At 51.7% G+C, this 22,142-nt stretch overlaps 1 protein-coding gene across 1 annotated transcript in view; it reads right to left on the reverse strand.

Moving 5' to 3' along the window:
- plxna1b (plexin A1b) overlaps positions 1-22,142 on the reverse strand; it is a 142,783-nt gene that overhangs the window by 104,581 nt on the left and 16,060 nt on the right. The window contains exon 2 of the mRNA XM_029150554.3: positions 5-824. Within this exon, the coding sequence (XP_029006387.2) occupies positions 5-591 (587 nt within the window). The 5' untranslated portion in view covers positions 592-824. The remainder of the gene's footprint in view (positions 1-4; positions 825-22,142) is intronic.

Consider the following 22,142-nt stretch of genomic DNA (forward strand, 5'->3'; position numbering starts at 1 on the left):
CAATGTTGGAAAGTATTCAGACTTGCCATCGATGGGAGTTCCTATGAATAGCTTACTGGTGTGACTATGGGGGGAGCTGATGATCACCCCGGACATGGTGCCCGACTCGGCCACGCTGGACAGGTAGTGTTCTTTGCGGTGGTGGGGCTCTCCGAGCTTGAACAGGTCATCCAGGCGGAGGAACTGGCAGATGCCCTGTGAGGTGCTGCCACAGGCAATGAGCCGGGTCTCTGCGTAGTCTATGAGAAGTAGTTTATTCACATTCGGGGTTTGGGCCTGGTCGTATGGGCAGGACTGGACGCTCGGTGGAGGGTAGCACTTCTCATTGTCCCCCACTGGGCCAGTCATGTGACTGCGTAGGTTGGTGAGGTTGCTGGACAACTTGAAAATCCAGTTGACAGCGCCCACATAAACCTCTCCAGTTTTGTTGTGGATGGCCAGGTGTGTGAGCCCCCAGTCAGTGGGGGAAAACCGCTTGAAAGGTGGGGCTTGGCTTCCGGCAAAGGACGAGCTCATGATAAGCAAAAGCCCGAAGACAAAGAACAGGTTCCCCGGGCCAGGGGGAGCCGCTAACCGAGAAAGAGGACACATGTCTGCGCTGTCTAGAGGCAAAGCTTAGGGAGATGGGGAAGGAGAAGGAGGAGAAGTACAAGTCCCACGTCAGGATATTCCTTTTTTGCTCTGCTGTCGAAGAGTAAGGGAGGTTGAGGGAGAGAGAGAAGAGGAGGAGGGAAGGGGAAACGAAACTCCTACTGATCCGCTGTGCTGTGTTCAGTGTAAGGCGTCATCAGAAACATCATCCAGAGAGGCACAAGGTGGGAGCCCTGGAAGGGAATGAGAAAAAACATAGTGAGTGTCCAAAGAACATTTCCTATTGATTATGCATTAGGCAGGCAGAGAGGCCTAAAAGGCTCACAAATAGCACAGGCAGAATTAGGGAAAAACTCAAGCTGACATGCTGCTCCAGCGATAAATAAATGATATCAAATCAAGTCTGGGAGGCAAATGTGTGTCGGCATTTAATTATGAGTGAAGAGAGCAAGGGAGGCATGGGCCGATTATTAAAGGCTCTGTACACGTAATGCGAGTGTTGCTGAAATGAGTTATGGACTCACAACATTGAACCCTTTAATATTTCATACCTCTCAACGTTACCATGGTGGCTTTGGAGGAGGCGGACGTTTGAAAAAGCGCCAGTGGGCACTGTTACATTGACGGCGAGCAATTTATAGCCTGGTCTGCTCAAAGGCTTTCCTGTAATGGCCCGAACAGTATCAACACTCGATCCACTCCAACCTTATTGTAATTATGACCGCGTCTCCTGCAGCCGTATCCAGAAATCAAGCTCTGGTGGTGGCGGCGCGGTGTGTTGTGCGACCTGCTGTGCTGTCGGCAGAGGCTGCTTCTCTGACACAACCGCTCTCTCTCTCTCTCTCTCGGGGGCCTGCGACAGCAATAAATCCTGCGTTCAGGACAGATGTACCTTCAGTAGAGGCACAGCACAATTCTCACCAATTCCCTCATAATATGGGTCGACAGTTAAGAGCCCCAGTACAACACATTGCCCAAATTTTGCCGCATACTATCCTTAAAATCTAAAAAAAATCAAAGAGGGAGGTCAGTTTACCAGGCTCACACTGATTAACAGGAATATAATAGGTTAGTCAGTTGGAGAGAGTCAGTTGGAGAGAGCCAAAGACAAGAGCGATAGCAGCAGCTCCAGACGCTCATGGAATAGCAAAGCATAGCTCAGCTGAGACGAACCTCGGCAGGTTCATGGAGAGGTGGCGTCGTCCCATTTCTACCAATGAACCGCTCTGAGATGACAAATGTGCGGGAGCGGGCAAAACCAAGGAGATGAAGGAGAAAAGTGATAGAAGTAAGGCCCAGAAAGGCCAGTTTGGAGCAGTGGCAGCCCAACAGTACGCAGCACTTCCACTGCATTAGAATCAGCTTCTACCTGCGCCTAAATCAAACACCAGGGATCCGTGTGGCTCAAAGCACCTCAGCACAGTAACGGCAGACAGAAGGGCCCGAGCTGCAGTTATCAGATATCTCCACTCCGCAATATTAAAATGACTCGACACGGATCGCGGCCTCTTCGACATAAGCAGCCGCAATAAAGTGACGAGCCGGCCTATAAAAAATAAAAAAAAGTAATTTCTTGCTCAACGGTACAATTGCGCCCGGCCATGAGAGCAGATGTCAATTTAAAGCGTGGCGGCGCGCTGGGAGGACGCCTGCCTCGTTTTCCTTTGTCATTTCCAAGTGAGAGAAAGACACAATGAGGCAGCGTGAATGAGCGAGCAAATGAGAGCGTCCGATAAAGAACGACAGGGAACCTGGACCAAATAAAAAACCTCCCTTCAGTCGTTTCTCTTCATTTAGGCCAGTCGGGGCCCTAATGTGGACGAGTGTGAATCACTCGACAAATTGCATCTGGGGTAATCTGGCTGCTTGCTATCGAACGCAATAATACGACTATGACATCACAACAAATGCTTGTAGGAAACAGCATTTGGTTTTGGCAAATGGCCTGACAACATGCACACCTTCATTTCCATTTCCTGTCGTGGTTTACATGCAGAGGATATATCAATCACCCAGAGCATGTTTTTTTTTAAACTTTCTCCATTTGCTTTCTTGCCTTATCCCTCCAAGCCCTCTTCAATTTCAATTTCCACCAGGGCTAAAGTGAAATGGTGGGAAGAGTGCTAGTACAAGGTTGTAAGCCATATCTGGCACCATCGAGAAAAAACATGCCAATCATTTCAGGGCCGGAGCTGGTCTGTGGCTTTGGGAACGGGCTCCCCCATATCAGAGGAGCGTTATCACAACAGGGAAAGGCTTCAGAGGGGACAGGCAGTTTGGGGTGAAGTTGATTGGATTTGATATCGCGACGCCCTATCAATTGACAGGGTCGCACCCAGTGGGTACTGGGAATGGGAATATTTGCTTCAACAGCTGCAGGGGCTCTGAGAAGAGGCCGGACGGCGGCGCCTTCTCGCGTTCGCTGAGGAAATTCCAAAGGCGACTGCGGCAGCGAGAGCTAAACCCGTCCTTGGTACCGGTCACTCCCAGGAGCTGTGCTCATTTATTGCCAGTAGCATATCAGCCATAACGCTCATCCCCCGAAGGGGAAGGTGGCGACGCAACACTCAGGTGAATTCACCAGCCTCTGCGCTGCATCTGGCCAACGAGGGAAGACTCGCTCTCACAACAGACTAAATAATGCACGCGACACAAAGACCGATCCAATATGCCATGCAAATCCCAAGACACGTACAAAAATTAAAATGGGTCTCTCCTAATCTGTCCTCCACCTCTTCACTCAGCAGCCGACGCACTTCAGAGATTGGAGATTTGCCCACGGGAGGAAGAGGAGCGGGGTGAGGGGCGGGTGGGGATTGGAGGCGGCAGGAAGCGTGAGGTGGGGTGATGGTGGCAGAGGGGGGGGGCTGGATGGTTACAGAGGAGGTAAGATAGAAGGGGAGCCAAGCCCTGAGCCTTAATCCTCTGAGGGTTTCCTTAATCTCACCACCACGATCTGCATTTGGGAGGAATGGATTACCACCACCCCCCCAACCCCCCCAGAACACAGAGATCCATGGATAGATGGACGGACACAGTGTGGGTGACAATCCCTCAAAAAAGCAACACACTCAAGCAAACAGACCAAAACACACAAAAGTCAGACCGGTGAAGTGGTGTGGGGGGTGGGGGCGCTGGTCATTTTCAGTCGGCTGAGCCCACCAGACAGAGGCCACCTCAAGGCCAGAGGTGGAAGAGGGGGAACCAGGAACACAGCACACATTCAAATCACAACGCCGCGACAAAGCAATTACTCTGTCTGCCGAGGATTATCACAGAACGCCGACGTTATTGCAAAACCTCGCTGGAATGTTATCAAAAAATATCCAGGCCCATCTGTCACTGTCCGTGGAAATGTGTTCCTAAAGATTCTGCCTCTTCGCCAACGGCTGAATGACGGAAAGTGTATTAATAACGGAATATGGATACTATTGTTTCAGGTCCCTCGGTGGGTAGCGTAAGCAGAAAAGTTGATTGGTGTGTCATTACTTGATATTTGTAATTTATGAGCAAAAGAAAATGGGTGACAAAAAATAAAATACCCAAAAATATGAGGCCAAAAACAATAGTTTCAACATCATTTTCAAGTCGCCCAGTGAGCCAAGATAAATTTAGGTAAGACCAATTTTTTAGGAGGCCGCACTGTACGCTGTGGTATCTTGTATCATTTCCTTCCTGCCTTGGCCGAGGGAACAAGCTGACTGGCAAGTCTTGGAGCACATAAAAAGCCCTTATGAGTTCTGTTTTAGTGCCAACGTAAATCAGTTTAGTGGAGGACAAGTGCCGATGCCCTCTCTCTCTCTCTCGCTCACTTGTTCTCTCTCTCTCTTTGTGGCAGGTGGCCTGCCAAAACAAATGCCTCATTCTGAGTGTGTGTGTGTGTGTGTGTGTGTGTGTGTGTGTGTGTGTGTGTGTGTGTGTGTGTGTGTGTGTGTGTGTGTGTGTGTGTTCGTCTGTGAGGACATGAGCCACTGGAACCAACTGGACACACTGCCTTAGAAGCACCTTTCTGCGCTGACGTTCAAGGCATCCGCCCAGACGGAGTCTGGTCTCAACCTCACCAATGAGAAGACGCCACCGGCGCCATCGGTTTGTTCTGCGTTGAGCTTTTACAAGCAGAGTTACACGGAATAAAAGAATTTGGACATTGTTTATTATGATGAGTTTTATGATGAGTGTTTATGGCCATTTTACAATCATTAAAAACGGGAATCTCAGACCAGAACTTCACATCGGAGGCCGATCATGAATCTGACTCCTGTCGCTTCCGTCCTCTACACTTTTCCAAGGCTGCGCCGAGCAGGGGTGGAAACTGACAAGCTACTCACACATCCAAGGGCTGAAGCGGCAGTAAGTGCAAGGACAACTGCTTCCCTGACACCCAGTGTGTGTGTGTGTGTGTGTGTGTGTGTGTGTGTGTGTGTGTGTGTGTGTGTGTGTGTGTGTGAGTGTACACGACAGCTGCCACTTCACTCAGACTCTCCCCAACATCATAAACACACACACTCAAAGGCAAACGGGTTGACTTGCTCACAGCCATTACAAGCACACCATCTAAAAGGTAACGAGTGTGCGTTTGCGTAGCGGTCGAAAACACAAATGTGTGCACACGGTTGCTCTGGCTGCATTTGTCAAATGTGATGAAGGAGGCGGTGACGGCGCGCGTGTTGAACCGGGAGGCGATAAGATCACGGCCTACACACGCGTAGCCGCTGCCGGTTCCGCCGCGCTGCAGACAAACCTCCGATCGTCGCCTTGGTGACAGGTCCGTTCACTATCTTCCCCTTTAAAGCTGATGTTTCGCTGCGACGCCGTTCGGCGCTGCGGACGCTTTGTGAACATTGCGTTAGATTTGGCTGGCGAGCGCCGAGCCGAGAGCCCCGGGGAGCCTCGGCTACGTCGCTACGATAACACAAGGCGAGCAGACAGAGCGTATTCATCTCCATCTTTAAATCTAATCCAATCTCCTCCATCAAATCCTCTCACTCTATTTCCTTCTCTCTCTTTTTGCCAGACAGCTCATATATCTCCCCTGTCATGTTCTCCACCTCCTGTGACTCACAGCGGTGCCGGAGCCCAAATAAAACACAAATTGCTCCAGCGCTGCATGTTTGTGGAGCGCAGTAAACTGTGAGCATGGGAACATGTTCTTCCTCCTCAACATTTGTCCATGGAATGACATTCATGCGAGACGGGGCCGAACGAGCCATCGAGGAAAACCTGCTCGTTTTAGACAGGAGACGCGGAAATACATGGAAGCAGGTGGCGTCAGATTAGTGGTTTACTTTTAATCTTTCCACTGTGTTTGTGCGACTGGGCCTTTTTTTTTCCATGATCCCGTGTCTGTCTGGGAGTGTGTGTGTGTGTGTGTGTGTGTGTGTGTGTGTGTGTGTGTGTGTGTGTGTGTGTGTCAGTGGGTGAATGTGGGGGGGTAGGAGATATTTAGGTCAAGGCCAGAGTGTGGTTGATCTGAGTCACGCAGAAACAAATGAAGTAACAACTAACACAGACGCAAACGATCTCATAGTTTTTTCCCCCCAGTGCTGGACCTTGAGCTATTTCAAATCAACATCCCTGGCGACGACGTCCGCATGTTCAATGTCACCAAGAGAAAAGCACCACTAGCTATAACTCCATTACTCAAACCTGTTGACTGGCAAAGCTCACACCTGCAGGCGTCTCCAAGGAAACGGCGGCGGCTTCCGTTGCATAACTGCGCCCGCTGGTGCCAGACTTACCAGAGGGAGCTTTACTTCCACATTGTTTAATAACTATAATTAATGCAATACATGGGCTCCTTATTGTGCTACTTCATACCAGCGCTGACCTCATTAACTCCTACGTCCTGGACTTACAAATGATGATGAAGTATTGTAGTTACAGAGGGAGAACCTCACCCCGGCGCGATGAGGAGAGCCAGGGCTGGGGGGGGGGGGGGTTTCACAGGAACATATGAAGGAGCCTGTGTTTCCTGTGCAATTACAGCACGAACAGCCCAAACAAGTCCTACTCTACCTGTAGGGCGAAGGTTAGCGGCCTCAACAGACTCAAATGGCTTTCTATTTACTTGGCAGCACTTTGGACTGTGAATGGCGTCAGACGCACATGCCCAGGCGGGTCTGGTTGGGCCCCTGGGACTCGGTTCATCGCTGAGCAACACCGGCTCCATGAAGGTTAACCACAGAACAGCCCTGTGGTTTTCCCCAACAGCCAATCACACCAGCAATCAAGCAGTGGTTTGAGCTTGCTGAACAGGTTGCACAGGTGTGGATGTCATGCAACCACAGGTGAGAGCAGGTCCCGAGTCAAGTCGGACTATCATATAGTCGTGAATGGGGTTGAAAATGAGCGGGTCATCAGTGAGAGGGCGGCGTGAAGCGGTGTGTTCCTCCAGCCGAGTTCACCGTGATGGAATGCGGCCTGGTCGGCCCAAACGCTGCCATCCTCCGCTGCCGCCCGCTCCTCCCGCTCGCGCCCTCCATTTACGAGCTCGATCGACCCCCCGCGCCCCGCTCGCTGGAGTCGGCCCAGCGCCGTTCTCTAAAAACTGGGCAGGAGGCGTTGATCGCTGCAAAAGCAGGCGTTGGGTGGGTGTGGAGAGCAGTCGGCTCAAGGAGAAAGACATTAAGTAGAATCACCGTCTCCGTTTGTTTTAATACTGTAATAAACGAGGACTCCGCCTTCCTGGACTTAATGTTTTTCTAATGAGCTCATGTGGCTCGACAACACGGTCAGCGGAGGATGAACGGTCAGCTTTTCAACACAGGCACCAGATATGAGTCAACACCGATGATCGTTCTCACTGTTAGCATCAACTGCACAGCAGCAAAGTCAGCCAAGTTTCAGTCACGGACTCGTAGAGCTCATAAGTTGGGAATGAAGTTAAAAAAACTAAAAGCACAGCCTACTCCTGCGGCGCAGATGCTAATGACAAGGTTAAAATCCGCCCGACTTCCGGCTTCAGCTACAGAGAGGGGGCCCTCGGACATGCGTTTGATGATCTCTGCCGGCTGAAACGTCGGGAGAGCGTGGATCCGAGCGAGACGGGGGCTGGAGAAGATGGGGAGTCATAGAAAAGAGGGAGAAGGTTGTAACAGTCAGAGCCGAGGGAGCGAGGGGTAAAAGCGGCGCAGGTGGAAAGGCGAGGCGACGGGAGGAGAGAGGGGACGGGGGAGGAGGGAGGGGAGAGATGAGAGGAGCTGACAATGGTTTTTCAGATAGCTGTCGAAGCGGAACGAGGAGGAATGGAGGGAGATAAGAGCAGCGCGGTCGGTGCATGTTTAGCTAAAAGGGAAAGTTTTCCCCCTCAGCTAGTGGGCAATTGAGTGGCTGTCACATAACTGCAGCAAACACCACTTCAACTCACACGGAGCACTTTACAGCGGGCCTCTTTACGGCGCCACGCGGCAGCTCGCACACAAGGGCCGCGCGTGTTTTAGTGCGAGTCAAAAGCGTTAATAGCGGAGCATGTATGTGTACACCAGCTTTAAAGCAGTGTAGCTGGGTGGGATGTGACAAAAGGAGGAGGGAGTGAAGGTCAGGCCAGTGGAGCTGGAGACTTTATTACACACACACACACGCACGCACACGCACGCACACCTAAGCAGCATCACCTTCATAAACAAGTGTTTTTTTGTGGAGAGTTAACCTCAACAGTCAAGCCAAGGTGTGAGTTTTTACACAACGCCCACGGGCTCCTTTTTTTGCTTGGTCTTATGATAATCTCGTTAAAAACATTGCTGTCTTAAAAAAAAAAAAAAAGTCCCGTATGTCAAAGCAGACATTTGCGGAAACACAAAAAACTGCACATCTGCCAGGTGAATAGAGCAGCTAATTAATATATTGGTCATTTGATGATGTGTTTTGTTTTAAACCTCGCTCACAAATTGGTAAAGCTCATCAAATTTTTTGATTTGACGAACGGGTCTTTGTCTCGTAAGACAAATATTTTCGACTGGTGGAAAGTTCAACCTGCCCAGTTGTCGGAGCGGTTTGAGAGGCGCCGGGCTGCTGTTGGAGAGGAAGGGCCAGGCCCGACTGGTCGGTCCAGAAGGACGGGTAACATCAGGCCGACGGCGCAGACAAGGGGAGGGGGGAGGAGGCGAAACAATGAGGAACCCGGCCCACGAGGTCATTAGGTCACGTTACCAGGACTGACTTTCAGCTGCGCAGACAGAACAATTAATGAGGCCGGCGCTAGTGTAAACAGGGCATGTGTTCGTGCTGCATGGGCGTCTGTGTGTCCGTTTAAGTTTACATGCTCCCATCCAAACGTAGACAGAGCCAAAACTATGTCCAAAGAGCTTGCCGGTATCATTACAGCAACAGAACCCAGGAGGAAGAGCGGTAGGAAGGAGGAGGAGAAGGAGGAGGAGGAGAGTGTGGGGGAGGATAAGAACAGACGTGGAGAGAAAGAAAAACACGCAGGGAGACATGTTGGAAAGACCGAAATGTGAGCAGAGAGGAAGGGAGATAAGGAGACTGGTGGGAGCGGGGGAAGATGAGAGGACGAGTGGCGAGCGAGGGGAGGAATGCGAGCGAGAAACAGGGCGAGAGAGGGAGGAAGCGGCAAAGAAGCACAACGAAGGGGACCGACCGGCGTCCTGCTCGGCAACACAACGAGCACGCGGTGGGCCGCGCACAAGCACTTCCTGTTGTGAGACGACGGACTCGGGCCACAACACTGGTTTCAACCGCGTTTGTCTCCATTCGACCAGCTCCGCTCTCGGCCCGCTGCGTGAACGCCGGTGCCGATCGAGCCGGCGAGTGCAAAATCAGGAGCGATGGGGCCTTTTGGTTCCGTCTACTACAACAGGCAAAAGGCACGACGACAAAGACTTTATGGAACTGTTGAAAAGCACGCCAGCGTTTAAATGCCAGGACGTGTGCAGACCTTTAAGATATGCCAGCCTCGTTATCCGGCCGCTCCCTCCCGCACAGCAACTGACACCGAGCTTTTCCTCCAGTCCGATGTCTGAAAGCAGCCTTTTGTTCTCCACCAAATCGCTTTGCACCAAGAAGAATCTGTGCTGCAAAAGCTGCGGACCAAACCACAACCTAATATGCCTTTGGTACAAGTGGGCCGTGACCTAATATTTGACAAACGCCGTCTGATGATGGGATCCAGCGCTAAGCTGGTCTCCATCACCACGATCCACTCTCCTCCACAGGTTGACTGACCCATCTGTTGATGTGCTGAAGGACTCGTGTGATATAGCCTGTTACAACTTGTGCGATTTTGCAAAAGGACAAAGGGTATATCTGGAATAACGACAACAAAACACCTGTCGCCTCTAGAAAGTCAGATGGAGAGGTAGGGCCTCAAAAGACGTGCTCTCTGGAGGAAAGCTCCAGCCTCAACCTGCACGCTTCATTCGGATTTCAGAAGCTGCCACAAATTTTCAGCTCAATCGCCCAAGGAAAAGCACATTTTCTACGCGAAATGACACACGATCTGTGAATTTGTGTGTCAGGGAGGTGTCTCGCTAGGCGCCCTGACCTTTCCGGGGAGAGAACGAAGTGAATCCATTTCTCCCGCTAGCGTTTGTACGAGGCTCGGTGAGGCAGCAATTATTAAAACTTAATGAATAACCGGGCCAAAACAAAGCGCCGGCACAGTCAAAAGGCTACATTAGCATCTTAGATGCAAATAAAGCTCTCGCTGGAAATGCAGACTCACTCTTGGGGCTAAAACAAATGAAAAGCACTAGTTCTTTAGTTCAACCTGTAGAAATGTGCACATGTGCAACCTTTGTGTGTTTGTTGTGTTGCTCCGAGGACAGTCACGGGTCAGTTTAGCCCAGCAGCCTTTATTCTGATCAGACCTTTAGGCGCTCACGCGGCGCTCTGTCACCGAAGCAGCTGTGGCTTAACGGGCACTAGAACACGGAGCTTCCCTTTAAGCCGATTCATGAGAGATGAAAATACAGGACAGTGGCGGTGAAAGAGACGGGCAGATTATCTGCGGTCTCCGCAGCCGCTCTGGTCACCGCCTACAAACCTCTTAGAGCCGCTATCATGTCAAATCGGAGAAATCCTAGAAAGCCTCGAATGCGGCGCTGCTAGCATTTATTCTGCGAGCCCCCAGCTGAGCGCGCAATCAAGCCCCCCGCTTCACAACGGGTTTCTGAGTCATCCATCAGCGCGTTGTGTGAATGGGCGGCGGAAGGCGACGCCCGAGGTGTTGCACCCAGCCAGCGTGACACCACGCGGCCTAGATCCAGCCTCCGAGTGGGAAGGGGGCCGCAGTGGCGCTAATCTGGGTAACTGTGCTGCCGGGTCGGGGCCCAGAAATGAATTCTGTGCACGGGGTGCTCACAGGCCGGCCGGGTTCAGCTTCGCTTGCTGCCCCGAGCTCAGCTACAGTCTCAGTCTGTGTTGAAAACGCCGTTTCTGCGGCCGGATCCAGCGCCGGGGAACCACCGTCGACCGCGCGGCAAAGCAGGGAGGCGAGTAACAGGCGCGGGGCCTTTCGTCTTTGTGTTCTGTGGGATTGAAGCGCGGCCAAGTATTTAGGCATTAAATACGCACAACTGTACACACAAACAGACACACAAGGCTCTCCTGACAGGCATAAACCTCAAGAAGGAAAACAGTGAAACAGGATCTCGAACCCTTCTCCTGAATGTGTAACGTCAACAGCGGAGCCGTTCAGCGAGTACTCCCACAACGCGGAAAACTGAGGAAATATAGATTTCCCCGGCAGCCGATGAGTGCCTGCGGCCTCTCGAGGCACGTCTAATATCACGACACTAACTCGGTGTGATCTCCGAGAAGTGGCGCTAAGGAAGCAATTCAGCTTCCCCTCCGTGACGCTGGCTCGGATGCGGCCGTGCCCTTGAGCAACGGGCGATAGATGCAGGGTTTAGAGAGTCAAGCGGTGCCTCGAATCACAGCGTCTCCTCCTGCTTCACCTGTAGCGCCAGCACGCGTACGGGATGCAGGAGTAAACACAAACTGACACACACACACACACACACACACATACACACACACACACGCGGGGCTGGGGCTTCACCACAGCGGCGCCAGGGCTGGGCACGCGGCAGCAGCTACTAATTAAGCGCGGTTGGCTAAAAAGCTATGGTTAGGCTGAGAGCTGGAGGGCTGAGGGGAAGAGGTCTGACACCACGCGGTACCAGCGGGCCCCGGGGCTACAGGCCGGGGCCCGGGCCCAACTCCCGCTGACTCACACCCAACAGTGCGTGTCAGGCCCGCGAGGCTGACGTTCGGTGCCGCCGTCTTTTAGTTTCACTTCCTCTTTCTACGATTCTCTCTCTTTCCGGCTCCAAGCACCCTGTCATTTACTGTCTCTCTCTCTTTTTCCTCCCCACTTCCGCCTGCAGTCAGTGTGATTAAATAGGCTTCATCGGCGCAGAGCAGAGGCTGGGATTACACAGGGATTCAAAACAGGAAATGCGTTTGGTTTTAATGGGGGAGTGGATGATGAAGACTTCCCTCGGCGATACGCCGCATCAGCCTTTTCCCGTCTCATTCTTATTGTTTTGTTTGCTCCTGCTCGTGGAAACTAGCTGTTCCCGTTCTGCAGTGAAACCACTGACTCAGACTTGTTGAACAACTTGGTCTCCACTGACTCAGTGCACGACACAGTGGATATAAACACAAACTGAATCACTAGTTACCACCTACAATCAATCTTATCACCTTATTTACAGAAGTTGTTGAAAAATGCTGGACCTTATCTGAAGTTTGTTTTTTTTTATAAATGTGCATGTTTCTGACTTTTCACAAATATTTAATTGCCATTAAAAATGCCATTAAAAGACCATAGTGAGGCCCGGTCCATGCTTTAGTAATGGAGCGTGGCAGCTAATCCTATTGTTGTCGTCTACTTTTGTCCCTTTGTGGCTCATTTGATGCCATCTTATGCCTGGAACAACAGCACTTCACACGTAGGTGTAGATCCGTTTTCAAAGTCAAATACCTCTCCATGCATAACACAAACAAAATGGTGTCAAGTGAAGTCAAGAGGAGCACAACAACCACAATATTTATCTGCGGCTACTTCGCTTCGCACAACGGCCAACGTGTGACATTCTCCGCGTGTCTCAACTCCCGGGAATAGAAAATGGCACTTCAACGCTTCACGCCGCAGGCAGAACCACGGCACCTCCCGCTTTTATGAACCGGGGTTCTTGCACCGCGACTCCATCTTTCTTTCTGGGCCAACAGTTTACAGTGGCGCTTGCTACATATACACCAGCGCAGACACTGTCTGGCTCCTTTGTGTTTGCAGTCTAAACAGAAGCCTTCGTGGCGAGTGTGTCGGTGCATTGTTTGCCTGTTCCTCTCGCTGTACTCCCTGTTGTTTACCGCTGCAGAACAATAGACTTGCCTGGGAAAACCGGAGCACGGGAGGTCGAAACCTGCCTATGCGTGCACATGTGCATGTGCAAGCAGGGCACTTCAGTTGGGCATCACAACTGTGATTGCATTTCCTAGGTCCTAGGATACACACAACACTTTGTCCCTGTGTGAACAATTGCGCCCGTTGTTGTTCCTCAAAGTTGTGCCTGTCTGTGGCCAAGGTGAAAATTTTACTATGGAAACCTACCTTAAATGCAAGGATCCATATAGTGAGGGTTATTTCATTTATCTAAGATATTACTTCATAAAGACTTGCCAAAAGATCAAATGAATCTTTAAATTTTCAACAAAGACAACCTCAATACCAGACTCTTGCTGTGTTTCATGAGGAGACTTTTTATCAGAGTGTCAAGAAGCACAGTGTGTTATCATGAGCAAATATTGTGTAGCTTTTCATTATGAGAACTCAACAGAGAGAGAACAGGCCTGTGCTGTGCCCATCCACACTTTGGCCCCGTGCCAGGCCTGCGCCGACAGAGGAAGAGAGCAATGGAGAGGGAGGGGTGTTGCGAGCGCGTGGGGATGTGTGTGCGAGGGGGCAAACATTCCCCTGGCAGGATCCCCAGGACTCGGCGGAGGGCAGGGTTCAGCCGCTGAAGGAGCGGCTGCGTGCCCGGCAGTCAATTAGCGGCTCGCATTTACACAACAAATGGAGCTCCCACGGCTTCTCTAGCGCTCGCACACGCGTGCACCCACCACTTATGAGTGTATCCACTCGGCTCTCATCAGCACACGCCAACGCAAGGTCAGGGAGAAGGGGAGGGAGGCAGAGAGGAACAGAAAGAGAGGGTGAGGCAGACAGAACGAGGACAGCTATCTGCTGGAGTGGTACTCTACAAATACTAACTCATGGGCTGGATCAGAAACACAAGCAGGGCCCCGGTGAGCACAAAGTAACTAAATCTCTACGGCCAAATGCTGCAGCTGTGGTGCAGACACGAGCGCTTTAACACAATTATGCCACAATTGCAGCTCAATAATAGAAAATTAGCAAACGTCTGCTAACTTATTAATGGTTTGAATATGAAATGTCTGGTTTCAGCTTCTTCTATATTGACATTCAGACTCATTCACTAGTCCACCCTGCAGATTTTCCCCTCCGCTGACTTTGATCAATCAAGACACCAAAGGTCGTCCAAGCCCTTTTAAACACAGCGTTTCCCGGTCACTCATTCACCTTCAGTGCTTGGCCACATTAAGACTAAATTGTTTGAGCAGCTCTGCAGGAACAGGCGGCATCATGCGTCGGGGCACACCAAATGAATCCAAAATAAAAATTTACTTAGTGGGTTGTTAATTTAATGACTCTGGCAGCAGCTAAAAAGTAAGTGTGCAATTAGTCATAGTGTAATGCTGATGTGAGGCTACCGGCCTGATAACCAAACACTGAGGGTGTCAGCAGAAGGTCACAGAGAATTAGATAAACCACAAAAAGATGACGAGGACAACACGCGGGAGACAGTCGGGCAGGAGTGACAGACATCGCTTACTGACACGTAGCCTCACCCAGAAACCTGGAGGAAAATTGCCATGTCAGGGTGACGCGTGAACAGGAGCTGAAGTCAATACTGTTGACTCAATAAAGTTGATCAGGCAATACCCCTGTCAGGGCTGTGTGAAATTCCCTTCAATCTTCCTCTGCGGAGCTGCGGGCATCGTCTCCAGCCCAGGCATGCAGCAGCACACACAGCCGACAGCTGGGAGGAACAGGTGATCTGGACAAGATAACTTCCGAGGCTTTAGTTATGAGGTATGCGTCAACTCTGCACCAGCACAAAACAGACCAACCACCATAGCAACAGGTTGTATTTTTAAAATACTAAACTAAATGGTCAGGTCATGTGAATGGGTAATCAGTTTTTGGCAGAACAGCTGATAAAAGACTATGCTCGTGCCATTCAGCTCTTCCCATCATTGTCTGCCTTGTCAACACTTGGTGTGAAAATCACTGGTGCAACCACACTAATGACACGGAAATATGATCACCGCCTTTGATGAGGCCCGGTGGGAGGTGAGGTGCAAACAATTTGCCTCCATTTGATCCTGTTGCAGGCAGCATGTTGCTCCTCGCCTCTCGTCAAACCCGCCTCTATCAGCCCAACCTTCCATGAACTCAATGACAATGAGGCGCATGCATAGAAAGACTAAGCATTAACCATATGCCATATATCATAGTCTGAACCATATGGGTTACGTTCGGAGACAGGAGCTTAGGACAGGAGACAATCACTGTCTCTGTCCCTCTTTACTTCCTCTGCCCCTCCCAACCAACTGTCATTTACACCCATTGACATTCAGGTGAGAGCTCCCTTGTCTGCAGACAGTTTCTGAGGGTGTGTGTGTATAAAGCACAGCATGGGAGTTAATAGGAGGGAGAAGTGGTTCTATATCGATGTTGATGAGGTTGTGCAAGTTTGCAACGTGTGCGCAGCTCATCACCTGCCGGATGCCTCGTTAATGCCAGCGCCTCTCTGCCTATTCGCCCTCTACCCGCTCTATCCATTCATCCCGCTGCCTATACATCAATCTATCAGGGCCAATTATCAGTTAAACGGGAGCAGAGGTAAGTGGATGAGAGGTGACCTGCACCGCACAGCAATCACACCCCAGCCCCATCTTCTCTCCCCCTCCAGCTGTGCTCCGAATAGACCCTTAAATCAGGCGGCCCCGGGCCCTTTGATTGGCCGACCTCTCTGCATGATTAAACAGCCATTTTCATCACGTCCTCTATGGGAGAGTGACAGAAAGAGAAAGGGAGAGGAGCAGAGAGGCAGACGAAATGATACGGGGGGGTGCACGAGCCCAACCACGTGGGGTCTCTCCTTGACCATGATAGTATCTGGATCAGAAGAAGGGGAGGCCTTAGCAAGCGGCTGTGAGCGCGACAACTAGAGCTGCAGGACAAAACATGTTTACTTTGAGAATGGGATTAAATTAAAAATGCTGTTTACTACATGCATAAAAGACAACAGCAGCTCTTGAATGATGCAGGTGTGTAAAGGTACTTCAGCAAAGACTGGGCTGCCTGTACTATACTGTAATGTGGGGAAGCTACAGAAGGTCAAAAGGTCACACATCCCTCCTCTGACCAGCAGAGTTTAACAGTAATTCCCCCTAAATCACCAGTGTAAACAGTGGGAGAATTTAATTTCCTCTTCTTCCCTGAAACTGAACTTTTCGTTCGATGAACCCCCCCCCCCCATAACATCTGTCTGGCTTCTAAATAAAAAAAGCCGTAAAGCTGTTGTGGCGCAAGCGGCAGCAGCTGTTTCGATGCTGTTCGGTCCTTAATTAAAGTTCAGCTCGGCTTCTCTGACTTTGTCATCCTGCTTTTCCCGCACGCGGTTTGCCTCCGCCCTGCCCTGCACACTGGGACTCCTCTCCACAGCATTATTTATTATTCTTCGGTGCGAACTGCCTTGTTAGCCACTGCTGCCAAGTTCCCTCCCTCACTCTTCTGTTGTCTTCCCTTTTTTTTTACCCCCTCAGCCGTTGCAGGCCGAGGTGGAAGCTCTGGAATCATTTTGTTCCGACGTCTCTGATCCCGCCCTTTCACAAATCTGAACGCTGGAGGCTTTTATGTTGATGCAGCTACAAGCAGACAGGGAGATGGGCTACTTTCGAAAATGTGTCTGTGCCGTGGCCAAGTTTGACTGCGGCACTGATTGCCGAGGGCAGGATGAGGTGTGCTTCGTGAATGAGATGAAAACAGCTTGCGCCGTGTTTTTTTGTGAACAGCGGCGGCTTTGAACTGAGCCTCCTTTGCAAATCTACAAGTCAAGAGCCCACCCATTATCTATTCTAAAATATTCTAGTTGACAGTATCTTGTAATGGAGCCTCCTCTGCTCTGTCTGCTCTAAAATTAAGCACTGGTTTCATGCCATTGTTTTCAACCTACGCTCAACGTCCAGCATCGCCTCAAGTGCCACTTGGACAAATAGTCTCTGTCATGTGTCAGAGGGCAGGCAGGGAGAGTCTTCTCGCGCACCAGAGGCCATGTCACGCTGATCTCAAGAGCCAAATGAGGTCACACCAGGGTAACAATGGAGAGCCGAGCCTATCAACTGGAGCAGCCGCATTCCTCCACCCGCTGCGGGACCCGAGGACACCGTGGATCCGGAGGCAGAGATAGAGGAAGGGCCCCTAGAGAAAGGAAGTGACTCCTCCCAGCTGCCGCGCATCAGCGCATCACACCAGTCACAAGTTACACACCCCATTTCATCTGGAATGCGGCGGCCCGACGAGCGCTGAATGGTATCGCTGACGCATTCCTTCGCGTTTGCCGGGTGCGTTGTCACACGCTCCACGGAATCTGCCAGCTGAGCCCTCGGCCCGGCTGAGCTTAAAGCCAGTCGGAAGCAAGCGGCGAGCGACGCTTAAAGAGCCTCTTCATTAATTTACCTCCAAATCGCACGGGCGCTGCCATGCCGTCCACCTGCATGACGGCTCCTGGTAGGTGGAGAGGAGGCCGGGGTCAGAGGTCAACTGGAGCCATCATGGCATGGCGATGTGCACCCTGCGCCCGCCTAATTGCCCCACCCCCACAGCATGGCAGTGGCAGCTCGGAGGACCACCCCCGGCTGTGCAAAAAGCAACAAGAGGACCATGGCAATAAAACATCTATGGCCCCATTCCACCTTTAAATTAAGGATCAGTATAACCTTTAACCTCCCCCACCCCCACTCTTCCAGTCTGGAGGTGTCCTCCAGTTTTTTTCCTGGGTACAACCGGCACCCCATCCCCCGTCTTGGCTGGGCTGGTGCTTTCCTCTGCTCCACAGGGGGTGAAGGAGGGAGAGACGACTTAAAAGCCCCCCCAGGACCTACACGGCTGCTGTGTGGACTGGTAAAAGAATTAGACCGAGCAGCCGCTAATGCTATGCTCGACGTGCAGCAGGCTGGTTTTCCCCCTTAACAAGGTGTGTAAAAGGGAAGGAAACCGGCGCTCATGGAGCAGGAATCAAAAAAAACGTCTTAAAAGTTAGCCTACGAGCAAACACATGCACAAGAAAAGGCTTTCAACTTTATCTGGGGGGGTTAGCTGCCTGTGAAACGCGAGTGTTGTCATTAGGTTGCTAGTCTTGCTAACCTTTGAAAAGCATTTGCATTGATTTGTAAGCGGTGAGGGTAGTATTACTAGGTAACTGTAGCACTTGCGAACAGAGAAAAGTCCCTTGTACTTGTATCTACGGCCGACATGCTATGCAGTGGCACAATGCCAAGACACAAAGGAGGCCGGGCTCGGCGGGCTACTCATCATTTCTCCCTCTTTAACCCTTTGAGAGGAGCACAAAGGAGGGAACTGACAAAAGGAGGACAGGAGCGGGAGGAGGTCTAGGGAGCAGTACGCTGCTTCAGCACCGTTTAAGGAGCGCTTCGACAGCATTTGACTTGAATTTGGCACAGGAGGACGGAAGCCAGGAATGCTAACTATGCCTCAAATGAGCACATGTCGACCAAGGAGCGCTAACCTGGCTCAGCATTGGCCGCTAGCTTCAAAACAGCAGGTCTGTGGTTCTCGGCTGCAGCCTCGCATAGACTGAGTTTTGAAAGCTTCTGAGAACTTTTGGGCTGGCACCAGATTCTGACAGGTCCCATTTGGGCCCGCCGTGGAAAAAACGCTACAGAGACGCAGCTCCTGGGTGATTCAGGGCTAAGGCTGCTCCAATGTGATGCCCATTGTGCTACGAGTGAAATATTCTCTCCCTTTGCTAAATGGTCTTGACCACACGGTGAATAAATGAGCTCATATCTTCATCTGGTAAACACACAGAGGCGCTGACATCAGAGCGTGTGGTTTATGAGCCATGCAGAAAGCGTGTCCACGCAGTAGGAGAGCGATCCGACCGGTGCGCTGCACACGCACACACCTCCCCAGCCGGCCACCGCCTCGGGCCCGACACCGCTATGCTGCTGACCTCTCCTGAGCAAGTCGACCTTCCTTCCGCTAACATGGGGGGGGGGGGGGGGGGGGCAAAGGGGCCCGACAGGCAGCCAGCTGATTTACAGGGTAGCCCACGGCCATGCTCTCCCTGGGCAAATGGCCCTCTTCAAAGGCCTGCTTTCTATTAGTCTTATTTACAGGGATGGGGAGTACAGACCGCCTGAATTATTAAAGGTTCCCCTTGGTAAATACAACAAAGAGCAGGAGGGCGCATGTGTGCGTGCGTGCAGGATCACAGACATGGGCAGTGGCACCGCGGCAGAGGATGGAAGCCAGCGGCCAAGAACATCAGCCCCGTTAACATGAATCCGGCCGTAAACTCTCCTCCGCCGTCCCCGCGGCAACCGAACGGCAGAGAAGGCCGCGCGCGCACGCCGGCAGGCGCACGCGGCGCTTATCTCAATGCAAATACATGCAGAGGCACACACCCACAGCGCGCCGCCGCCTCGCTCGCACAGTGGCTCTCATTAACAAGCCAAACATGCCCGAAGAGGCAGACAGACTCTAGCGAGCACGGTAAACAACCAGTGGGCTCCCTCATCGACGATGCCGAGGCTGCCTCAGCATCGGCGGCGCTCACTGTTCTGCCGACGATACTGACAGGCTCATTCAAATATCTGCCCCCCCCACACACACACACACACACTGAAGCAGATGAGTCTGGTGTTCGTGGCTCAAAGGAAAACGCAGGAGAGGTTTGGGGAAAAGCATTAATGACAACCTGATATACTGCACGCTGCTACTGGCGCCGAAGAGATGAGGAGAAACCCAGCAAACGTGCATCAAAAAAACAACTGCACTTGAAATTAAACGATATAATTGTAGTCATAACGAGCCTCAACTGGAGCGATTAAACGGCTGATGAAGGTTTAGAGATGAAGTGTACGCGGAGGTGATGCGTGACTGTATCACCAGCAGCAGCAGCCTCTTGCGTGGCTTTAATGACTGCGCTGCAGGACCGGCTCAGTGCAGATGCTGAGTTTTTAAGGACCCGTGTACAGTAACTGAGCAAGTCACAGAAACCCTACAGTTGTGAACCTGCCTAACAGGAAGTCCCATAAACCATTCTGTCATTCCAACTGAACACTAAAGCCATAAAATGAGAGCGCATCATGGACGACAGGTACAGGTGGCGTCCTGTTTCACTGCTTGCGTGACTTCCCGGAGCCTGTTCTTCTGCCAGAGGAAACGCAAGAGAGGCACTTTTTTCCCTCTCCACGTCCACAGTCGGGGGGACACAAACTGTCAGTCTGACTCAAAGTCGGAGGGGAGATGGACAGAATGCTGACGAGAGCATTAGCGGGCCGGGGAGGAGACCGCGCATGCCGGGGCTCTGCCCACGAGCGACCCGGGGGCTGGGATTCCGGCCGCCGGGTCACAGGCAGAACCCAGGTCAGCGCCGCGCCCGCGGGCCTCCGGGCGGAGCCTCCGCCACGAGCGGCGCTGCATCTCTGGGCTCGATGATGGACGATAACCCGGCCCGGCTGAGCGGCGCTCGTCAATAAAATGAAGCGCCCCCAAACGCGGCGAACAAGAGCGTTTGCTGGTGGCCTACTTAAGTCAGCGCCTTCACTCTGCTTTACATTTCAGTCAAACTAATCAACAACCCTTTGAACAAAAGGAGACCATGTAAATTCTGTTCCCCAGCAGGCGGCGACGACTACAGTGGAAATTGGAGCTTATTTTCAATTTGCAGCCAGATTAGCAGGCGCGTTTTTTGATACCGTCAGAGCGGCGGAGATGTTTTTTATTTTATTTTTTCTTACTCCAAGTCGTCTTGAGTGAGTGGCCTTTTTAGTGGCGGCTTCAAAAAGCGTCCCCCGTACCCGAGCAGCTGTCACTTTCAGCGGGCGCCGTGGAGGATGGAGGCGGGGGAGGGGTCCTTTGAAGGAACGGTTAAAAAGTGGGCGATAAAAATAAACCGGGAGAGGAGAAAAATTAATTATACATAACAGACAGTTCACTTGGATGAGCACGACGGAGACAGAAACTAAGGCTGCTTCCCTCCAAGAAGGAGGGGGAAAAAAGAAGACATTTTCTGGCTAAGGACATTTCTGCTGTGCCACTTCTGCGCCGATATTTATTTGGCGACATGCGAAGCGGAGAATGCAACACGGGGTCCTTCTTAAGAAGGTCAAGACATCAAACAATACAGACGCAGCTTTCATTTTAAATTCTCCACACCGGCGCTCACTGTAATTCCGGCGGCTTCCTGGGACTAAAATAAAGCCGGCAGCCTCGGCGTTCCTTCGGAATGCGATGAGGAGCGCAGATAGCGCAGTGGGCTCTGAAATTCACTTCTGACGGGGGCTGATGAGGGTTTATACCTCCGGCTCACCTGCAAACTCGCCCTCTTGATGCGATTTGTAATGCACCAGCACTTTGCGGTGCAACGCCACCCACCGACTCTCAATCCCAGCGTCTTATTTGGGCCAAATGGAGGTCACCCGCGTTCGAGCAGTCAGTCACGACGGGCCCCGCCAGGTATTGGCCAGCCAGTTTATTGCATATTAACGCTTGTCGGCTGGAGAGTTGTTAGGCGGCCGCGCATGCATGCAGATGTGGGGGGGGGGGGGGGGGGGGTCGGGCAAAATTTGACAGGGCTCAGACACAGACAAAGAGGTGACAACAACAACAAAGGGGAAAAAGAGAGGATGTGACAGAAGGAAGGATGGAAGAAGAAGAAACAAGTGTGCAAGGTGTAAAAGAGAGAGAGAGAGAGAGAGAGAGAGAGAGAGAGAGAGATCAAACAGAGCGGCCTCAGAGCTGAGCGTCGGTAACCTCTTTAGCAAGACTGACACAAATGAAAACTTATGTAATAAAAACACCCCGTCTCCACCAGCTATGATATGAAAGCAGATATTGTATTACAGCGCTGCCGTGCCAAGAAGGCCCTCCATCACAGGGAGCTCCTAGCGCCGCACGGCCGGCGCTCGGCCGCACGGGAGGGGATCTGCTTTCACCAGGAGTAAAAGCCTCCTCAACGCCCTCGGCCAAACAGAAGCGAGCCAAGAGGAGCAGTCATCGAGTCGGGGGGATCCCGAAACAATGAAGACGGGAGTGGGGAGGGAGGGGAGAGGGGCGAGCGAGCAGGAAAACCAGAGGGGGAAAAGGGAGAGTGGAGGAAAGCAGCGCAGGCTGGAAGCGGGAGGAAACGGCGGAGGAGAGGAAGCGCCCATAGGTGAGGCTGTCAGTGGTTTAAAATGTCAAGGAGTCAAAG

Source organism: Betta splendens, chromosome 5, assembly GCF_900634795.4.
Source record: "Betta splendens chromosome 5, fBetSpl5.4, whole genome shotgun sequence".
Lineage (NCBI taxonomy): Eukaryota > Metazoa > Chordata > Actinopteri > Anabantiformes > Osphronemidae > Betta > Betta splendens.